Source organism: Lagopus muta, chromosome 4 (assembly GCF_023343835.1).
Source record: "Lagopus muta isolate bLagMut1 chromosome 4, bLagMut1 primary, whole genome shotgun sequence".
Classification (NCBI taxonomy): domain Eukaryota; kingdom Metazoa; phylum Chordata; class Aves; order Galliformes; family Phasianidae; genus Lagopus; species Lagopus muta.
In genome coordinates, this window is record NC_064436.1 from 13,833,995 (window position 1) to 13,858,049 (window position 24,055).

Here is a 24,055-nt window from a genome sequence, read left to right on the forward strand (position 1 = left end):
GTGGTATTTAACCTAGACATGTCTACAATCTGCATTTTATCAGATGATTACTACACATACCACAGTATTCACACTGATTGCTAGAGAAATAACAAATGGCACAAGTATAGTCATACTTATTGCAGTTTCACTGACTAAGGTTTCTAGGAGTAAGGCATTGCCCACACATAATGTATATTAACAAGCACCATTCTCAAACAAAGAAGTGAAAAGCAGACATTCTTCACATTCTCCTGGCAATAAGATTTAACTCAACTGCTTGGGGTAGAGGCAAAGAGTTCACTTATATCCATTCTTTATGTATTGCCATTTGTCCTTCCATAGTTATTACTTACATTTGTTATAAGCATTATTTAGTTATACACAACGTAGGTAACAAAAAAATTCTGTTACGACTACTTCTGTAACTATGACAGATGGGCTAAGAGAAAAACAGGAGTGAAAACAGCCAACGGTTGTAGTAGAAATAACAAACAAAGGACTTAAAATATCTACATACTGCAGCACTTTTCCCCGGAAAGTTGAAGAAGGCATCAGGTCCATACTTCTGAGGCATGTGTTTTAACACAGACAACAATTTCCCAGCGTGTGGTGGCTGTCAAAAAAATTTTGGATTTGGAAATAAATAAAACATCTACATGAAAGAAAATACTCTACATACAAAAATAAAATTGACATATTTTCAAGCTTTGCACATGACTGAGTAACACTCTGCTAAAATACTCAACATTTTCAATGAACATTAATAGAAAATTATGAATAAGCCTAGGTGCAATGAAAGACAATTAATGGGATAACTAAATTAAGGACTTTAAAGTCACAGTCAATTTTATTCAGCATAAACTAAAATGACTCTGAATGCTGAGTGCTCACTGTTTGCCAATTCCCGTCAGCTTTACCATTTGTATAGATTTGAAGCAAGCCAAAAAAAAAAAAAAAAAGATTAACTGACCCAGATGACAACTAGTTAAGGAAAAATAAATGCAAATTCTCAAAGCAATTTTGGGTTGTGGCTGCATGAAACTCATGAGAGCACAAACAAGTAGGTAAAAGGAAGAAGAGCAGACAAGATGACTTTCCATCAAGTTTACAGTCATGCTCTAGGTAAAAGATACTGTGTTTAGATACACTCCTTCATATAAGTCTATGAGAAAAGGTTCAAGCCTCAAAAGCCATACACAGTACCTAAATTGAATGCTCAGTGCCAACATTTCCCCACCACAATCCTAATTCTGCATTAATGCTTTTGTAACACTCAAAGACTAAAACCTCCAAATCAACTGTTTGAGTTCACAACAGAAATCCAGCACATACTCGTCACAAACTTCTGTGTATCCTCTTCTACCACTCCACAGCCTTCCAGAAAAATCTATTTCAAACTACAGCTTTACTACCCCCTCCTGATCTTTCTTCTGGAGATGCTCTTTTTCCCTTCTTGTAAGCAACTACTCTGAAAATTAAGCATTACAGGATCCATTACAAGTTATTTTAAATGTACTCAAATTATAGTCAGATACAGAATGTTTCATAAATCTGAATTTAAAAAATTGAAGAAGGAAACAGTGAGATCTGTTCAGATGCCTTCAGCACAGTAGAATTCAGCTTGGCAAATCGTGTTGCAGCCTGATACTTTGCATCTTTAAAGCACTGCTGATTTTAAGATTTATGGACCTGAGCAAGACCATAGCAAAGCAGTTGGGCCATTTTCCTCTTGTATTCCTCTATATTTAGTCTTTAATAAAGAAAGGGAAATTAAATGCAAATAGCAGAGAGCCAGGAAATGAAAAGTTAATGTTACAAAGACAACTTTAATTAAGCAATGGTTTAACATATTCTGTATGTTCACTTATTCATTTTAAACCCTATATGGGGTATTTTTTTCATGTGAACAAGTTGTTTCACAAGTTCTTTTTAAAATTTGCTATGTTTTTGCCTCGCATACTGAATACATATTTATTACATTATTGCAAAGAAACAAGGACACCGACCTGACTTCTCCCTACATTAAACCAGGATATTTAGACATTACAGTAGTGGAATTGAAAATCCAAATAGGTAAAACAATTGGTAAGTAAAGCAAAGCAATAACTTTGTGGCAGAAAGCTTATCTGCTAGCATTTAAAACGAAAGAATTTTACTTTAAGGAAGAAGGCTCTCAACACTAAATGGGCACTCTTTTCTGTGTCTCTAGCTCACACAGAACAGGAGAAAACACAAAACGTAACATTTCACTCAGCACTCATTTTCATTTCAGTTTTTGCTACAAATGCTAACTTTCCTAACTGGACAAAATCCTTCAGGTATAGACAATGTGCAAATATGAAAATATTGATATGCACGCATACAAAATTTCCAATGAATTCCATCTTATCTCTCATCTTCCAAAAACAATTTGTTTATTCTTCAATTTCAAGCAATCAGAACTACCAAAATAAAAATGTGTATGTAAACAAATGCTTAGAATCACTACATCATTTCCCAGGTGTTTCAAAAGGTCAATCCAAACAATAAATCCAATAAATTAAAATTTCATCTCATTGCTACACTACTCTATGTATTTTAACAGGTTTAATTGCTTTTAAGTAAAAAAGATTTAAGCAAAAGTGATACAATACCAGTAGGCATCCTTTATTTCCTAGTAAATTTACATATATATATATGTATATGTACACATACACACATATATATGCATATATACATATGATATATACAGATACATACATACACACACATATATAAAAGGCTATCAAGCAGTCTTTTAACATGGGTACATTAAGAAAAACAAAAACACTATAAACATGACTTTTGTTCTTTATTTTCTTTTACCCATCTCCCTTTTTCTCCTTGAAGCTTGCTGAAGAATAACTTTAGCTCTCGAACGGTCAAGTTGTAGCTAGCCAACACACCCAGCATATCCACTAAGAGATCTGAAAGGAGAACAATATAATTACTTATTAAGATGCAATGTCAAATTTCTGTCACTTCATTATTAAGTGTTCCTGTGAGATTTTATGTAACGAAAATACAATTTGACTCATATATTAGGTGAAGGTATACCTGCAATCATGTTGTCAGCTCTATCAATCCTCTTGAGCACTTGTTCAACCAGTCCCACTTCTGTGCACGCTTGTAGATTGCGTATACTTTTTTTCAAGATAGCTGTAAACATGCTCCACACCTCAGCCTGACAGGAGATGTCACATTTATCCAGCAATTCTACCATGCAAGTAATGCCCTCTCCTTCTTGGATGATAAAGTTCATTTCCAAGTCAAATTGGCCTCCAACAAGCTTTCAGACAAAATATTAAAAAAAGAAGTCAAAACATCATTCCACATTCCATTGTAATTATTAATTCTGCAAGAAGAAAACTATCAAAGATAGAAGCTAAAAGAACACAGCAAGGTTTACATCAATATAGCAAATAATATTTTTCCTCTGTTTCAAGTTTTGACGTGTAACTTGAACAAAAAGCGCTCCTGAGGTGTCAGTAACTATCAGGCAATTGCTGCACAAGAGCTCTTAAGTTAGTTAACAATACAGATGTCCTGAGCTACCCCACACATCTATGAAGTGAACAAACCATGTTAGTATTTCAAGACCGGTGAGAAAGGTCAGCTAGAATCATTTAAATGGCCTAGAGTGGCCCTAAAAGCCTTCCCCTGTACGTGTCTAACAACTCCTCAAATCGGTGCACTGCTCTAGCCAAAAGAACCTGAGGCACACACCAGAAATACTGCTAATTACATTCACTTAAAGTCATTCTTGAGATATTAAATAAAGCTGGCTAAGTACTAAATGCCAGTTTCATTAGTAGTTAGAGGCACTAAAAGGAAGTAAAGCCTTGCTATATTTGGATTAATGTGAAACCACACCACTGTTTAAATCCTTTGACCATACCTTGGCCCAGGCACTTAAAACCTGTAATATTTCAGGTCACCTAGATGCAGACCTTGTTTGAACATGAACCAAGCAACTAATTGCATGTGCCAAGAGAACAAAGGGGGAAATAAGGAAGTAACCTACTTCACTCTGTTGTTTTAGTGTTGTTTTATTTTGAGTCAATAAAAATTCTAGCTGATGCAAAGATAGATGACACTAACTTCTGCCCCAATCTCTCTGCATTTTAAATTCTTCTCGTAGGTTACAACTATACTTAAATTAAAAACATGCCATACCTGCTTACTACGTAAGAGCACAGAAAGTGTAATTCAGATAGGATTGACTCAACCTCAAAACTCACAGAAGTGTATCAGCTCTTCAGCTCAACAAGTTTGTCAAGTGAAGACTGCTTCTGTCATATATGGCGTTCCTTCGATCATTAACCCCCTCAGTAAGTCCACTTGCCAAAATCACATCGTGTCAAAACTGCTCCAAAACTCATAAACTAAGTTGCTCCATTTTAGCTCCCACAACCTCTCTCGGCTAGGCAGGATCTGAAGATAAACTTCAGGGAACAGAATACATATTCTTCATTAACTACTGAAATTACCATACATTTCCCTCAAGTGACTAAATCTTGTCACTTTGAAGAAGCAATCTTTGGTCTTCTGGACATAAATCAGTAATGCCAAGCACCACAAGAAGCAGAGCAAGTTACTAGTTCTGTGACAGAATAGACAATGTCTCACAGTAACAATTTCGAAACAGTAATTTACACTTTTCCATTTTCTCCTCTCTTGGTCACGAAAAATAATTATGCAATTTCTTAACAGATGCTTTCTCAATATTCAGGGAAACCAAAGGAACTGAATGGGGAGACTTAAATTATACTCCCAGCTTCTCTATATCAACTCACCCTGTCAACTCACTCAAAACAAATCTATCAAGTTATTACCATTCCCTAAGCCTCGCTTCTCCCCTTCCCTAAGATAAAACAGGGGCCCACCTCAAGCACGGCAAGGTAGACTTCAAAGGTAATGGAATAGCTGAAGAGAACGGAGTGAAACAGAAGTATTGCAACACAATTGCAAAGAAAAAGGTAAAAGACTCATAATTGAACTACATTTGTGAAATACATTAAATGCACTGCTAGTATCACGCTTGGTTTCACATCCTCTACAAAACAGAGGTATTCCTCAAGAAGCCAGTGTTTCTCTCACCATCCCGGTGAGAAGCGAAGACTATGCTGCGTTCTGCGTGCAGAGCAACTGAAGGTTAAATTGTAGCCACGAAACACCTGCTAATTCTGAACAACAAATTCAACTCTTTATGCACTTGGTTTAACTAACCAGCCAACCATCAATTTTCACACCAAAACCATATAAAACTACAAGAGGTGACCTTACCTTCACCTTATAGTCTACATCCCCAATTTTTCACTTTTGGCTAGATACACTATTATCAGTAACCACCCATCCAGGAAGCTGTCAAATTAGGTTTCCAATCTAATCTGCAAAAATAAGCATTTCAGCAAGTATATCCCAGAGATAAGATGCGATGGAAGAAATAATTACTATTTTAGCATTTCCTTTAAGGGAAAATGAGGAGAAAAATATTGATGGAGAAAGCAATATAGTGAAGGCACAGCACAGTTGATGTACTGTATGTATGCATACCTATTAGATACACATAAGCACACACACCACAGTATGTCATATTAACCCTTTCTAATGGTGATTTGAAACTGATCAACCTTCAAAACACAAATTTGTTTCCAATGACAGGGATCATAATCCAGGTCCATGCATTGGCTAGTTATTATCTGAGCTGCAGTAATGGCTGTGCACAGCAAAATGTAATCTTCCCAAATGTCACAGTAAGTTATGAATATCTGAGCAGCTTAATGCACCTTACTAGCCATGAAGTGTGAGAATGTAATCTTATTACCTTTTTATGGTTGTATTTCTTTGAATAATGTAGCCTTTGAACTGATGTATAGTCTTTCCTTGCACTTTAGCGTGATTTGGTCTCTAATGTCGCACAGTCCATTTTTCAAAATTCTCCAATTCAACGTATTTTAAGTCTCAGGCTGAGCTGCATAAACAATCTTTATAGCAACCTACAGGGTGGCATAACGTTTTCTTTCCCTGGCCTGTAGTGCAGAATTAAGTTTAAGCTTATAGGAATGGCTTTAAAGTGAAGTATTCAAAGTACTCAAACGCATCTTGACAAATTTTACATTTCGCCATTAATACTTACCTCAAAAATATATATAAACTAAACCAGCAGCTCAAGATTTTCAGTAAAATGTTTCTAGGTATAGCTGATTGGAAACAGCAATTTTCAGCTATGGATTTAAACATAACAAATCCCTCCTTCCTGTGAACCTTTCACCTAATCTAAAATGGAAGAAGAAATCCAAGACATAAATGAGACAGTGCACTCTTTAAGTGAGCAACTTACCAACTTAAGTATGCAGAAAATCACCCAGAATTTAAATACAACCTCCACTTTAGTGAAAGATAATGATCTAGGCTATGAATCTGATTTTAAGTCATTTTGAAATACAAAATATTTCAAGAGCTTCCAGGAAAATGCAAGAAAGTATTTAATCCACTGCAACGGGGAGAAAAAATAATTCCCAAGACCACAATCCGTTTTCCTTTGAGAAAATCCAAACTTAGTATACCTGGGACACCTACAGTTTTACCCCAAATCTCTAAAAAAGGCTTTACATTTCTACAGAGCTTTCTCTTCCTCGTGGTTATTTAATAAGATAAAGAGGAAAAAAAAACCTACTTCTTTTGCTTCCTAAAGTCAGGAGAAAACACCTATTAAACTGATTTCATAATCTCAGAATTTCTTCTTTAGTACACCCAAAATAAGGGGTGTGGATGACACCTAGCCACTGGAAAAAGTCTATCTCATGAAGGAAAAACAGTCTATAGATAAATAGAAGTCTCTATCTCAACAGAAATCCTAAACCTTATGCTTAATCAAGATCCACAAAGCTGCACGTACAGAGCTAATAAGCAACTGAAATTTATTCATTTGCATAAGGTTGAATTCATTTGAATAAGCTGAACAAGAAAAATCTGCTGAAGCTAAACCTGATGTAATTTCGAACAGATAAGCATTTGATATACACTCTACATTTTACTCCTATTCACAAATATCTATGCTATTCAAAAATGAATGGTTTTATCACAATTTTATGTCCGTTGGCTCCAAGTTAAAATCAGACAGACACCACCGACATTTTCAAACCCTCAGTGATGAAATCTGAAAGCAACTCCTGGAGAACACGAACATGAAATTGGGTTCACTTGAGCCATTATGCTTACGATTAACAGTAACTGGCAAGGTAATATTCTGTGCAATATTCTAGTCACTCTTCTATCTCCCACCAAAGTAATAACACACAACTTCCATCCCCTTGCAGGTATTCAGAAGCTCAAAACAAAGCGTATTAATCATTATCAGAAACATGTCTAAGATTTGGGAAATACATGGCACTTCAGGGCAAAAATCTCTCAGCATCAGGAGAGATCCCAACCTAAACAAATTCACTGAGGATGCACAATCAATAGTAAAAGTCAGCACCATTGGTACTCATACCCTGGATGTGCTAAAGAAGGCTCTGATTTGGAAATGCCTCTACAGACCTGAGGGAACAGCTGAGGAAGAAGAATAACTTATGCAGACTCATTTGCAGCCATTTGCTCCATTGTCTGCCCGGGGTCCCCTATCTTTTCATGGTGTCTTCACTGTCATTAATAGTGCACTTTGCGTCAACTCAGAACTTGCTCAAAAACCAAACAGGTATTTCTTTGACCAAAAAAAAATAAATAAATCAGAAACGTTTCCTGATGCTACACAAGGCACAAGTGACCAGTTCTGTCCCACCCAACAGTCACACTCAACCAAATGATTAGACAGTACATGCCTCCTTTGCTTTCTAAGGGAAAAGGGATGGGCTGCGGAGCATGACATTTTATTTCTTCTTCTTAACTGTCCTTTCTCTTGCTGTTGCCAAGCTCCTAACAAAGCCTACACCTTCACTTGCCCAGCAAAAAAAGGTTTGTTTTAAAACAGGCACGATGATAGCAGCATTGCATAGCAAAACTTTACCCCCATGGCTTCTATTTGTTATTTACATTCAATGTTCTGTATTAAAACAAAATGCTTTAGTCTCTCCTTTAGAAAGATACTTAAAAACAAATTTAACAGGTGCACAAAAGGTGTGAAGAGTCCACTACTGCCATCTAATGTTGGACCTGCACTTTTTTTTTTTCATTTTCCTTTTTTTTTTTTCTCTCCTTCAGAGGGTGCCTCAGGACAGTTTAATTCTCTCAGCTGAAATAAATGGAAAAAAGCACAATTCTTGTCCCTATAGGTGGTACACATCTCAGGATCTTTATTGTAGTTATGCTTACCTGCTTTCCCCATTCCCAAAGAAGGAGAAAAGAAGCTCTAAAAGATAGCCATGCTGCAATCAATTACGCTCTATTTGCTGTAGCTAATAAATTTGTATTTTCACTCTGCTTGCAAGCATTTTTGTATCAAAATAGCCCACTAACACAATTAGTTCCATTCCTAGTGTGCAGTTGAAGGCTCAAGGCAAAAAGAACAGCACAAGGATGAATTAGTTCTATGCAATTTTTCTAAATATAAATGGGAGGGTACTGTGAAATTGCATTTTCATACATTTCAACATTTCAATCTTTTTTGAAGTACATAGCAAAACAAGTAATTGAATCGCTCTCTTCGAAAGGGAACAAGCAATCCATGTTTTAAGAAAAATTAAAAGCAAAACTCAAATTTCTCTTAAAAAATTGAGAAGAAAAAAAAAAAAAAAACCACCAAGAAGAAGAAAATAAAAGAAACCCCCCAAAGCAGAAAAGCCCACTGTGACACAGACTAAAGAGTAGGCTTGCCCAGCACATCTGCAAGCCATTTTAACAGGGTCAGCTACAGAGGGACATTATCACTTTGGAGAACAGAGGCAAAGAGGGCGCATAAGTGATTGTTCCAAGAGGCTTTTGTTCCAAGCAGAACACTAAGGAGGCAACCCTACCGCACACTTCACTTTGCATTCCTGAGGAGACCAAGGATTAACAAGCTGATCTCCTGCAAATCAATTTCAGGACAAAATTGACTTGTAATATACTCCACATAGTGGCTAAAGACGTATTTACAAAACCTGGCAGTTTTCCAAGTTTGGTTTATATTACAGATCTCAAAAGATGTTAGTGCCGACGTAGACTGCATCTAATTCCACCTGAAATTAATCTCTGCAGCTTTTGTATTAGTAGCATTAAATTCTGCTTGTGTTATAATTTTTTTTCCAGTGCACCTGAACCTGAGATGTTGTTTAAGGTACACAAGAAAGATATAACTCCAAGAGATGGTTTAATAACATGCAAATTTGTAGCTCTATACAGGAAATGAAATACCCTGAATTTTACATCACATCAGATTCATATATGGATTGAAAGTAAATAAATCATTTAAACCATGATACAGAGAACCTTTTTAAATTTGCATTTATCTACAGTAAATACTGCCATGTTCTTTAATAGCTTGCTAGTGCAATCTTAGCAAACTAATGATTTATGGTTGTGACATTTTAAAAATCAGAAATCTGTCATTTTATGACAGCCAGTAGAAGAAAGTCAGCTCCAGTTACTATACTCTGAATTAAACTCAAAGATACGAAACAGATAGCAAAGCACTGTACCATGCTATCCACATCATTATCCCAGCACTTCCCTTCCTACCTTCGCTGCTGAAGGTTATCTATCATTTTTATTTGAATTTACCAGAATGTTACAAAAAACATATTTTTAAAAAATCACGGTCCAAACAGGTAACTTCTCGGGTAGTGCTTCAGTTTTTGGCAAGCTGAGAAACACCACCCATCAACAAACAAAACTGACCCACTCTTTGTTTGGAAAAAAGCATTAAACCATAGCTCAGTTACCAAGCTGTGCAGGTCCCTCCTCTCTAAGAAGGAGCCCAAATGATAAGCAATTAGTGAAATGATACGAACCACCACCAAGTCCAAAGAGGAAACTCCCCTAGTGCCTCCACATTCAACCCACACTACAAGAACAAACAAACCAACCAACCAACATAACAGTGACACCTCATCTGAGCAAATACACATAAATATCACTCCTTCACATAACTTTCCATTTAAATAGGATGTCAACTTTTAGTATTTGCAAAGTACTAAGAACAGTGTAACAATGGAATGCTAGAGTATAAGGTTATGAGCTCTAAGAAACACATTTGAATGCATTTTACAAGCTGATTGGGACATGAGGATAACAAGTAAGGGGTGAAAGGCTAAAAGAATAAAGGAAATCAAGGAAAAAGAGTAAAATGGAAGATGTTCAGAGTACATAATTGTTCTTAGTAGCAAGAAATAGCCTTACCAGAAGACTGAACTGAAACTCAAAAAGCCAAAAAAGAACCCAGGATGAAGAGAATAATCTGTTTACCTTGAAAGCTCTGATAGACTTCACCAGATTTCACAAGAGTTCAGGATTTCCTCTCCTACTGAAAGCCACAGTCTCATAAAGCATGTAAGAAGCAAATGTATGCCAACTCCTTAACAGCCATCACACTTCATAGCTCAGCAGGTGAACAGCGCATTTCGGCACAGTTAAAGACACTGGATTACAAATTACACAGAAACCAAGAACCCAGCACATCTGCTTATGTTCTGATTCACAATAGCTGGAAAACACCACACCTGCCTTCTCAGAAATGGCAAAGATTGTCTGCCACAGGTGAAGAGATAGACAGGACTTTGGATGCAATGAAGTTCAAGTTCCATAGCAAAGAGAAACCAAAGCCATCATGGATTGAGATAATTAGAGGGCAATTCAGGTCTGGAAGCCTCAAGTAGCCACAGCTGGCCACATCATCATTTCATCTTTCTCTTTTCTTCCTAGTACAGCAGCTCCTACTTTTACTTTAAGTCTCCCCGCCTCCATTTGTCTCTGTCCCTTCTCTCATCATATAGGGAACAACTGACTGGAAATTTTCTCCAAGGAATAGATATAAAAGAAAGCATAATATTACTAAAAATACTTAAATTCTAAGAAACAAAAGACAAAAAAGAAACAAATAGGAAAGATTACTAATGTTGCATTTGTTCTCACTGCTGCCTACAAACATGCCCTCCTGTTTCGCCAATTAACTTCTCCCAACTCTTTCCCCAGTAAGTGCTTTTTCTAACAAACTCCAACTACTCCAACACCAAATTCAGCAATTTACCCAGAATTCTGCCAACAACACTAATGGAGTTCTCAGCATTTCTTCATCATCCAACCCATCACATCACATACCCAGTCTTCTAAGGCAAAAAGGTTTGTTCCGGAATTGCTACACTCAAAGAAATCGAATAATTTAAAAGGATACGTCAACATTTTTCCACACACAAATCTGTTATTCAAAACCCAGGTATTATCTTTGACTGATAGTGCACAACCTGAAAAAGCTGTATCTAAATAGCATAGGAGTAAATGATATGTTTTTTCTTAGACTACCCTTTTTTCCTGTAAAGTGGGAACAATAACTAAACAATAAATTGTGCTTCAATGAGACACTGAATGAGAGAACATCTGCCTCTACAAAAAGCTATTCAACTTGGACATGAAGTACCACTATAAAAGGAGAGGTTAAATCAGTGAAAACAAATAGCATAAATAAAATCAGTTTTATTCCATATCCAAGTTACATGTTCGTTCCTTTCTGTGCTCCCTGACAGTGGCTGCTGTAGTCCCATACAACTTCCGCTGAATTCTTTCAATAGTTAAAGACCACAGCAGAAGTACAAGAAAGCAGTTCCCAGTTGCTGCATCTTAGCACATCCCAGACATAGCATCTGTGATAGGCATGAATTCTTGGACCACAAGATTAACTACACAATTTGCAGACAAGGAAGAAATGAGCCCCAAAAGTCTTCATAAGTGGTAGAAGACTTCAGTGAACAAATAAACAAACAAGTAGATAGGAAACTTCAAGTCATAAAACATTTTTATTTAAATGCCAGACCTGGAGACCTTGGAAGCCTCTAATAGAAGAGCTGTTTTGATTTAATTTCTTCTCCAGGCATAAGATCTCTGAAGTTTTGCTGACCAAATTCAACACTACCTGAGGATCACATGCATTCCTTAGTATTTTTAACAAATTGAGGTCTTAGTCTCAATATTTTCATATGGCTTTCCACACATGTAAACATTTATTTATATAAGAAAGACTTCTGAGTACAACAACAGAAAAAGCAAATTAAAAAACAAAAAAAGATAAAGCAAGAACCTCTTATTTAACCAAGCAACCTGATAATAGGATAAGTCGTGGCCTCTCAGGTGTGAAACTATGCAGACCAAGACTAACATGAGTAGTTTTGGAGAACTAAGCCAAAAGGACACTACTAACTACAGCCACCCTAGCAGAATCCCACTGCTGTGGTGAAACTGTGTACCTCACCACACGTCCAAGCAGGACGCCAAGTCTGCAGTAGTAATTGTACCTTCATGAGATTCAATTACCACTGAAGTTACAACAACACTTTCTATACACAACCTTTGTGCGTTTCTTCCCCAGCAAAGATTAAGACCGACAGCATAGATCCAGAACTCCAACACTGTTACACTGTGTCCATTTCTGTGAAATGCTTATCCAAATACAGTAACTTATTCCTTTCACGCTGCAACTAAGTATACAGCTCACAGTATTTGTAGTTTTTCATCTGTTTCTGCACAGAAGGGAGACGTTAAGAAAACAGTTATTTGATCAGTGGTCTATTTCTGCTGCACATTGAGACTTCAATAAATTCTTCCCTTAGCCAAGACAAACACAAAACACAGAGAACTTCCTGAACCTTACAATTCCACAATATTTTCCCACCACTCTGGAAAAAAAGCATGTATGGGGCGGGAGGGAATGCTGATAACTGAAATCGGCACCGTAATTGCCACATTTTCAGCTGCTTATCACTGATCAAATTATAAACTTGTCCCAGTTAGCAACCCTGCTTTCCTAGTACACTACCCAGGAGACACTCAAAGACCACCCCAGTTTGTGGACTCCTTGGCAATGTGTGCTGACACCGCAGTCCTCAGTGCTTCCAGGTTCCCAGGCCAGGCACGTAATCTGCAAGCCAGGGCTCCAAGCTGCTGACTGCCCCACAGAGGGAGCACGGGAGGTGCAAAAATTTCTATGCTTTGATGCCATTAGGAATCTATCAGGCTGACATAGCCATGGAAGCATTTCATTACATTGTCTACCCTGGCAGACTGACATCACACGTTTCTCCTCAAGAGAAACTTTCCTTTTAGTCAGAGAAGGCCGATTCACCCATGGTTTAAATCAATATTGGGGAAGTATTGTTGTAAGGAGATCTTAACAAAAGCACTTTCTAAAAAAAAGCTTTAGAATGGTTAAAAGCAATCCAACAGCAAACACGAGAAATTCAGCACACAAAAACACAAGTACAAGTACAGCTATCCAGCCCTGCTACCTCATGCTTCCATGCAGGTGATCAGCTAAGGCTCCCGACTGTGCAGCTCAAGAAACCTGAAATGTGACAACTTGAAAAAACTGAAAAAGTGGTCTGCTGTAGAGTAACTGTACTGAAAAGATTTTAAGAAGAGAGTATGTTAATTTTATGTTCTCCCTTTTTTGTTAACTAACCAGTAATAATAATAAACTTCATCCTATACCCCAGTTCCTCTAACACTTAAAGCAGTACATGCTTTTATTGCCAACACCAAACTAGCACACTTCATTATTAAAAGAACAACAGTGAATGCCTACTGTCCAGAGAGCAGACATTTTACTCTAATCTCTTCCTACTCATTTGCTGTTTTTTCCCAGCCTTGCTTCTCAAAACGTACAGTCTTGAAAAATGGCACTGGAGTTTATAACATCGCAAGTCCTCCTCCCTGCCTTAGTTGGTAAATGCTTAACACTGCTTTCAAGCCTCACTGTTCCGCATTGCTCTGATAAACTGCTGGCATAAGGCACAAGAAAGAAAGAAACAAATCAAACTAATGAAACTCGCACAGAAATACACTGCTTAATAGAACGCGACCACTTATATTAGTAGCAGAATACATCTTCTATAAAGAAAACTTTTCATAGAGCTATATGAGACAATCTGAAGGAGGTGCAGCAGCACAAAAAGGATAAAACATCTAAACAGGCAAAGGATAAAGACACTCCTAGAAAGTTAATTTTAAGCAACAACAAAAAAAAAAGTGGTAAACTATCTTTTGTGCAAACTAGCATCAAATCCACCTTCCTAACGGTGAGCAAGCATGTCAGGATTGTCTTTACAGCACAGTTCCAAATAACGCTGTAATTAGTATTTTGTGTATTAATTCAAGGTGCTGTCCATTTTTTTTATTTTTTTCCCCTTTTAGAAAGACAGCAATGCTTAACACTGCATTCTTTCTTGTAAGTCAGAGGCAGAGAACCTGCTGCTACACAAAAACAAGACCAATGAGCACCATCTCATGGGCATTTGAGGTAACAGGTTCTACGCAGGAAAAAAAGGACTCTAAAGCAAACAACAAAATGTGAATTGTAGAAGCATAATGTCTAATTTTCGAAAGCTTAAATGTGAAAATAGGACAAGCTAAAGATTTTTCTAAAAATAAGTCACTGTAATTGCATCTGAGGGGAACTTCATTGTATTCACACAAATAATAAGTACTGAGGTGTTTAGGCACTTAAAATAGCCTCTGTGAGCACAACCACACACATACAATTACCCTCAGCCTGAGAAATCGACTGAGGCTGGTAAAATCAGTCTTTAAAAAATAGATTGAGAGTGGGATCAGCAGAACTCCATCCCTTCAAGCCAATAGCTGAAAAAAATAAATAAATAAATAAAATCATTGCAAGAGTTTGATTGCATACTTATGTGTTCGTTTCTCTTCCTCAACTTTAGAGCACTCAGTGAGATTCTCATTGACAGTTCACATCCAATCCTGCAGATCTAGCAGGCTAAAACATAAGTTGTTAAAAAACAGTGTTACAGCCTGCATTACTTCGAGTACTTAATATTCAACAACAGTTTCCTCTGTGACCTGAAATTTTACCCAGTAATAGCAATACCTCAGAAGGAACATCCCTATTCAGTTGTCTACTAGTTCAGGTTACAAAGACACTCTCCTGCTGTAGCACATGGCATTTTCATCTTCCTTCAGCTCACTGCAAAGTTTAAAACTCTACAGTAGCATTTATTAAATATGCCCATCAGAAAAATAAAACATGACAGAAGGAACAACTAGGAGTACATACTAAGGCATTACCGCCAAAATTCTAACAGTGGAATGAATAAGCTCTCAAAATGCAGGCACAGTAGATCTCTGGTTCACCTGGTGTAACACTAGCGGTCACTGCAGACTCCACCATCGTATTTCTATCTCAGAAACACAAGACAGGTTTCTTTGTATGCTGTGGGTTTTTTTTTTTTTGAAGTGCCATTTGTTCCAAGAGAAATAACTCCCAAAGAAAAAAAATTTCAGCTCTTTAAAAGCAACTATTCATTCATGCAATGCAAAATGAGTTCTATTTCATGTGACACTATAAAAGCTGCTCTTCAGAAAAATAATACCAATAACCACATCCTCTTAATGCTCATAGACATGTAAAATATGTTCATGAAATCGTTATTTGAGATGAGGCAGGACACACTAAAAAACTGTGAAATCCTAAGTCATCTTTGCAGGGGACTTAAGCACAAACACAGACCAAATAAACTTACAGCCAAGTATTTTACCACACATACTTCTGATAACTAAGAGTTTGTTGGGTTTCCCATTACGGCTCCTTTAAGTTTTAGTGATGAAACAGTTTGTAATCATCAGAGGCAGACACGACTGAACCCCACCCAGTTTTACCCCTTGGTTCACTTTATATCTGTACTTTTGATTGCCAGTTTTTATTACTGGATGCCATCAACACATACACAAAGAAAAACCCACACTGTGAAGAAAAAATTCATCACAGCATATTAAACATTACTACAACAGTGAAATTCAGAGGGATGGCTGCTCCAGGCAAAGTTCTCCCCATGAAAATTAAATGATTAACTACAGCAACATGAGTTTTGGAAAGATGCAATGCACTGTTATGTACCTCCCTGCCTTGAACACCAGGAAAGCAATTAATTAAGAGTACTGCAGTGTGCACCTGGAAGAAAAGGCCGCAGTCTGCCAACCATACACTGCCATTCACTTGGCTCACACCACCTCTGCAATCATTCCACAGCAGCTGAGGATCAAACCAGATGTAGTACTTCAGATGCAGATCAGAATGACTCTACATAATCCTTCAGAGTAAACCCTGCAATGTTTCTGTGGCTTCCTTCCAAAACTTGCTACAGTGATCTCCTCAAACAGCCTTCTCAGCTCTGAAGCACAGCCTGCTCCAACTCACAACATATTACGCATTAGTCGGTCTGTATCCTTCTGATACAAAGCAAGGCAATATATTATAAATCACTGTTACTCACTGTCTTCTCATACCAAACTCTGCAAAGCTTTCAGGATCAGAAATAGCATCTTGACCCAATTTTACTTTAATGTACAAGCTCATTATTGGCTGAAAAATTCTCCTGGTTATGATAGTAGCCAAGCCACACCAATCCACTCAAAAAAAAAAAAAAAAAAAAAAAAAAAAAAAAAAAAAAGAAAGAAAATCACCTCTAAAGAAGCTATGTTTGATCCCCAATCCTTGTGCGATTGCATGAAGAACAATCAACACAGTCATTTTCCACCACTTCTCTCCTGACTCAGTCAGCTAAGCAGCAGTTCAAATATCACATCACGTGCTTTCAGATCTCCCTAGCAAAGATTAGAATTAAGGCCAAATATATAAAGCAGAGTTCCATTCAAAGTACTCAGACAACTTGAACATCTTTGGCTGGACTTCTGTTAAGGCACTGAGTTTTCTTCCCTTTGCAAAGTTCACACATCATTTTTATGGTATTCCAACTCATCCTCAAAGTCCAGCTAAAATATTCTCCATTTAAAACACACTTGCAGTCAGTGTACAAGGTTGAGCTACATTCTATCAGACTCAGGGGTTACTCATTTTAGTACTTCATGTCCAATAACTTCAGATCACCAGCAGAACACCTTATAAAAATAGCCTTTTAAACAAGAAAATACTTCTTAAGTTTTTACACTGCCGTACTTAATGTCACTAAATGACTGAGGGCTTTCTGGCACCTGTTCTAAGCTGTCCCCCAATCCATTTTGCAAAAATTTATTATTTCCACTGGGGATAGTCTGTAGACTAACTGTATAAAATACTAGCTGGCTTCTGGCTGGTATTATGCAATAGGTCACATTAATACACTGATCCATTGGCCTTATAATCTGTATCTGACAATCTTTTAAGGACAGCTTTTATTGGCAACATAGATTTTTTAAGTGCTGTTTCAATACAAGTTTTTCACTACTGTAACTTTAGAAAACGTTGCTCTTCTCCCAGTTATCTGCATCTTTTGTTTTTATATTCTCCTCATGTAATTATTTTGTTTAAATAATTCCAAAAGGGGCTACAAACAACAACAAAAAAACAATCATAACTGTAAACAACAAATGGGTGTAATACTCTACAGAATATAAGGTCTGCATAATAAACAAGAACAGCACAGAAAAAGAGAAATTCAGACAAATTCAAGGGAAAAGAAAAAGAGAACTGAAGAGACTCACGTAAAATGTAACAAAAAAGAAAGCTGTGAGTAACACAAGACAGAAAAAGGAGAGGTAAAAGGAACAGCATAGCCAGCAATAACTTATGCAAAATTATCTAGGCTGAGAAATAAATGTAGAAGATAAACAGTTCTATGGATTTACAGTATCGCCACCTCAAACCCAATCGTGGGCCTCGATTAGGGATTTAATGAAGGGATTTAAAAAAAAAAAAAAAAAAAAAAAAAAGAAGTCTGCAAACATCATAAAATGATTAAATCACAAAATGGCCTGGGTTGAAAAGGACCACAATGATCACATAGTTTCAACCCCCTTGCTACGTGCAGGGTCACCAACCACCGGACCAGGCTGCCCAGAGCCACATCCAGCCTGGCCTTGAATGCATCCAGAGATGGGGCATCCACAACTTCCTTGGGCAACCTGTTTCAGTGTGTCACCACCCTCTGTGTGAAAAGCTTCCTCCTAATGTCTAACCTGAACCTCTTCTCTCCATTTAAGACCATTCCTCCTTATCACTATCCACCCTTGTAAACAGCTGTTCCCCCTCCTGTTTATATGCTCCCTTACTCTTAAGCTTGAAAAATATTTTCAAGTGTTAATTGGTATGACTCAGGTGCACTAACAAGATCACAGATAACTTCTATACAGTGTAATGCATGCTTAAGTCAGATTGGTCTCTAAATGCACACATCCCCATTTTGTTCTCTAGATTCAGTCATCAGAAAACCCTAAAGTAAACTTCTGTCCTACTGGCATCACAGGTGAGCACACAGTCTGCAATACAGAACATTCCACTTTTTTCTAACCAAAAAAACAAAGAGTCAGACAAACAGAGGTTTTGGCACAACCACCACATTATTTCAGCTCCATCACCTGTGAAGTTAAAAACAGCAGGAAAAGAGCCCTACCTTTATTTACTCAATTCCTCCTGTGAGCGCAATAACATCTTGAGATCCCAACCAGAAGTTTAAATTGTATAACCAATGTTTTCTACAATACCCTTGAGATGTTTGGAAAGTTTTCTCCCTAGTGAAGTTTTCATTTTCTTTCTGAAACTTCTCTGACTTTTTCCTGTTTAGTATTTAAGGCTCAGTTAAGTATGACTGAAGCAGATTAACATTTTATGCAGAATAAATTCTCTTCCAGGGAATAACATTTTGCAGAGGCACAAGTATCTCACGTATCACTACTTTAGCCATACAATCCCTATGTGAATGTATGAAATCGTAGCATTAGAATCATAGGATCACCAAGGTTGGAAAAGGCCTCCAAGACCCTCTAGTCCAACCATCCACCAGCCCCCACTATTCTCCCATTAAACCACCCCCCTCAGAACAACATCTAAGTGCTTCTTGAGCACCTCTGTGCACAACGATTCCACCACATCCCTGGGCAGCCCATTCCAGCATCTGACCACTCTCTCAGAAAAGAAATTTTTTTTCTCATGTCCAACTTCAGTCTCTCCTGACACAACTTCAGGCCATTCCCTCTAGTTCTATCACCATCTTTCAGGGAGCCACAGAGAGCAGTAAGGTCTCCCCTGAGCATCCTTTTCTGCAGACTACTCAAAGTCCACTTCCCTCATCCACTCTTCATTAAGACTTGTGCTCCAGGTCTCAACTTACACACTTACTGTAAAATTAATAAATTTTTGTCATACACTTGGAAATTGAAATTATGAAAAAAAAGCATTTTTCCCCCCCAACAATTGTTTTATAGGAACAGGTCTTCTCCATGCATACTCTTTAGAAATCAGTTAAACTCTGTCACCTTCCTACACAGCAATGTATGACCAAGTAAAAAAATAAAATACTAATACAGCTCTTTCAGAACTGTCAATCTACTCCATTATTGAAAAGTAGATACCTTACTAAATATCTCATTCTTCTAAATAACTCATATCAAGAAAGGTTTTCTTTTTATTTCAAACATGTCCCATTAGGACAACTGACAAGGCACGCTGCTGCTTAAATAGATGGCTGCATGCAAATGATATTTGAATCTAACTCAGCTGTTTGACTCTTGCGAGTGGTAAAACTCTCAATGCCACCACAGGAAGAAACATCACATCAGTTTTCCCTTTTCGTAGATGGGAACTCCAAGCGAAGAGACAAGGTACTTTCAAAGATACTTTCAGCAGCAATACAGCCCTCTGTTGAGCAGAAAATACATGCAAAACCCACAGAAAGAACATTCTCTCCAAGGAAACCTACCCACAGTTATACTTGCACATGGCACTACAAAGAGCAGTGAGGTAATCAGAAGAATGCTCTTGTGAAATAATAACATTCAAAAAGTGAATAAAAAATTATGTATCTACTTATCTTGCTACGTCCTGTTTCTCAATGTGTTCAAAACACAACTCATTTCAGCTTTTTAAAGCACTAACACATTTGGAAGCCAAAAATACGTGAATCAAGTCAGTCAGGAAGAAAAGCAGAACAAAAACAATGCTTCAGAAGATTATCACAAATAAACTGGGACATGCATCCCTTTAAGGGAGGATTTTAGTGGACAGAGGACTTGCTTTCTGTGCCCATGCCTCTAACTGAGCCAAATTTTCAGCCAAAATCAGGAACAGTTTTTATTCACACGCTGCATAAGAATGTGGTATTTATAAAATCATCTCATTTACATATTTCAGCACTTAACATGCATTTGGTCCATCAATCGTCTCTCCTAGCATTAATTCTTCATATCAAATCCACAGGTAGCTTACTGTAGATTAAAGACCCTAGGAGATAAGATTTTTTTGATATAAATATATATATATATATGTTTAAACATACGAGCATTAGTCCAGTGAGGAATTTAAGGGGCTTCACAAGTTTGAACTATATAACATTAGAGCTCTTATTTCTAGCCTTAAATGGTTGCTGATAGCAACCACAGTTCATCACCATCTGCAGTGACAGCAGTGAAAACAGCTGCACACACAGCAAAACGAGCCAGATACTTCAAATTGTAACACATCTGTGCTACCACTGATGTGGTACCACTACCATCTTTCCCATTTGGAAAATAGGAAATTCCTACATTTGTATGTGCCATATCCCTGCCTCAGGTAACATACAGGAACTCCAAAAGCCTTTAGTTGCAAATAATTACACATTCCCTACCTTAGATTTGAAAACCTGTCCGGAAATACCATTTCAATTTCCATCTTGAGATCTCCTTTCATTTAAAGCTGCTTCTTCGACACATACATTTCAGACAATCAGCAAATAACCAGAAAAAAAAAAAAATGATTCTCATTGACATTTTAAGGGCTCAACAAACAGTACAATTAATCATTATTTCACTATTTTCAACTTTTCCTTACTTGCTGGTGGTATTGAAACATTACTGCTATTGTTATTTCCATTGCTACATTCTTAGGGGATTTTTTGGTTGGTGTTACTCGTCTACTCCACGGAAAAGAAACATCATGTTTTCACAAAATTATTATGTGGTCACGATCACATCAGTGCAGAATCCCAGACAACAGAGCTTCACATTTCACTGTTAAAGCTGGGAACACCAGCACCCATGCTAAAGCTTTGTAGTCAATAACCTCATTTCACGTATTAGTTTGTTGCTGACTTGTTGCATTGCCTCCAACACTGACTTATCCATGTAAATTTTCTTCTGAAGAGTTTAAAGAACAGTTCTAACAGTTTACAAGTAGCTTTTAAAAAGTGTCCAATGAACTGCATCCCTTGTACACTAAATACTTATTTTTGTCCCCTTTAATATTGGGCAACCACAGAATTACCAAGATGACATCCTGCTGGTAATTTGGATTTTCAGTAATATCATTCCTACATTCTTTCACAGTTAAGCATGTGATCAATACAGACACCAGAACTGTCCTAATACACTATGTTTTCTGCTCATTTACTCAATTTCTAGTTTGATAGCATTGTTTCAGTTTAACCATCTTAGTTCTTCTAAACTTCTCATTTAATATCTCCATTTGTTAGTTGTTGTTTTTTTTTCAAAACAGGTTTCTACTTATTGCTATATGTTCTACTCCCAAAAACAGAAAACAAATGTTGAAACAACATATACTATGCCTCTATCAAGAACATAACAGTTGAAGTTCCACTATTTTAGCTAACAGCAGCCAGCAAATTACTAGAATCGTAGAATATTTTTATAGATAATTCCACTGTCAAATAGTAAGTCATTACGCTTTCTTAAAACATAAGGAGACTAGCACATGGGGACAGATTACCTCCTTGAACAACATTAAGAACAAGTCTCAGCTGTTTCGCAAACTCCACATCTTGGCTACCCTTGAGATAGCATACTGATTGTGTTCTGAAATAAATTAGCTTAAAAATGTATTGAAACCACAAAAGACTCAAATTCAGGAAACAAATGTTGTAGTTTGTCACAACTGATGACAATGAGCTCATCTCCCTCACTGTGGCCACCTTCTTTCTCATTTCTTCCCCATCCTGCGCTTCCGGGGGAGAAGGAAAAAAAGAAACCAACAGGGAAAGCAAGGACTTCTAAGCCACCACCTGAAAGAGTCCCTGTAAGTGTCACAAACTACACAGTGAACCTTTTTACAAATAATTTGGACAAAGATAATGGAAGAAGGCAAGGAAAATGTGCCCTTCAAAAGAAGGGTCCAAATTCAGCCTTGTGTCTGTCAGCTAGCAGTAATCCTACTCTTCAACAGGCTTCGCAGTAGAAACAGACAGCATTCCTTGTAAGCAAGATGTACAAGAAAGATAATATGCTGCTGCAATTGTATTTTCCATTCTAGTTGTGTGGCTATTAATTGAGAGTTGTGTTTTGAGTTGCAAATCTAACTAAAGCCTTAATCCAACAATCAGCCACCAAACCGAGCAAAGTGTTGGCACAATACTTCGTTTATCTTCCTTAAAATTATCAGGACTGACACTACACATTCATAACTAATCTTCATTAGGATCATTTTTATACTACAATATGGTTTAGTGGACTTCAGGAAGACCAGTTCTCTGATCGGTCTTCTACTAAGCACACTGGGGAAACCAAAATGAAAAGATTTTCTTAAAAACCAAATTAATTTTCCTAACATCAATGCACATAATGCATAACTGACATAATTTTCATCTTCTTCCTTAAAGGGAATTTTGTTACCAAAGAAGGCTGATTGGTTCCTTCTCTCAAGCTCTAAAAAACCAAAAATGAACCATGAGGATCACACCTTATTCATAAAATATTTCTAAGTATGAAGATGCTTCACTGTCTCTTTACATACAGGGAGGACAAAGATCCCTCTTACCTTGAAAGGGCACTCTCTACCTGCCTAAGTTGGTTTTTTCCAGTATTATTTGGAAGTCACTTAGTAACATACACAGCATTCTGCTGAAAGCAGTACAAAATGAGGAGAGCAACAGGAGGCACAGACTACTGTTAGGTCACTGAAACACAAAAACAGTAAAACACTGAAAAAACAACACTACACTGGAATAAAATTTTAGCCAGGTTGGAAGCCTGTAAGTGCCACTGAGGCTTCAGAAGCATGAGTTTTTGACTCTTAGTCTCAGAAACTAAACAGTCCCAACTTTAATTAATTTTCATGCTAGGATGAAAAGCAAGGAGGGAAGTCATAATAGGCTTCCCTACCTGCCAACTTTATTTCCTAGACACTTGATTCCAGCCAACAGAATACACAAACATGCTGCTGCTTTGACTGCAGCCAAGAGTCTATCTTAGAAAGGCTTAAACAACAAGTTTGAAAAGTTGAGCTTAAATGCATCTTACAGTGGTTGCAAGAGCAGAGCTTCCGGAAATCATGGAAGATTCCTTTAAATAGAAAACATCCAGTAATGTATAAACTCATTCATTCTTGAGAGCAATAACTGTGCTGTTGTATTTCCTAGCTTTGCCTTAAACCCCTGAGATTCTCAATGATTCCCTATTGAGTCCTACTCACTATTCAACACCAAGCACAATCCTGAAGCCCACGTAATTAAATCCAGCAAAAAACAAGACGTCGTGGACTTGCATGTGGATGAGGAGTTCACAGGGGAAAGAAAACTGACCAAGCTTTCAAAATATTTCTGCTACATAATCATCAAGTGGTAAAACTTTAATTTCAAGCTTTTGGTTGTCAACAAACACTGAATCTATATTGTTATTATTAACAAATGTGATAGAAGGTAGGTTGTAGAGCACTCATCCTTAAAGTGGCCCCGTTAATTAAGGGAAATGTCCACTTTCAGATGATTTTATGCCTACAGCTCCTTGAGCAAAGGATCAATACGTGGTCCTAGAACAGCTTTCTATTCCCTATTCTGTATTCCTGAGTTCACATCCAAAAGACACTGTGGACATCCTTCCTGTTGATGCTAGCCAGAGGTCCACCTTTGCTCACCACAGCCCTGTGAACATTTTGCTACAGGACGAAGGTTAGAGAAAGACCCTAAGTGGCTTCGATGACAAATATCAC

General features: G+C 37.3%; 1 protein-coding gene across 5 annotated transcripts in view; it reads right to left on the reverse strand.

Annotated features, from left to right (window-relative positions):
- The window catches only part of LRBA (LPS responsive beige-like anchor protein), a 365,719-nt gene that overhangs the window by 326,240 nt on the left and 15,424 nt on the right, over window positions 1–24,055 (reverse strand). For all 5 annotated transcript variants that reach the window (XM_048942610.1, XM_048942611.1, XM_048942609.1 and 2 more), the window contains exons 3-5: window positions 3,058–3,289; window positions 2,827–2,927; window positions 500–595 (exon numbers count right to left, since the gene is read on the reverse strand). In XM_048942610.1, coding sequence (XP_048798567.1) covers window positions 500–595; window positions 2,827–2,927; window positions 3,058–3,289 — 429 coding nt within the window. The remainder of the gene's footprint in view (window positions 1–499; window positions 596–2,826; window positions 2,928–3,057; window positions 3,290–24,055) is intronic.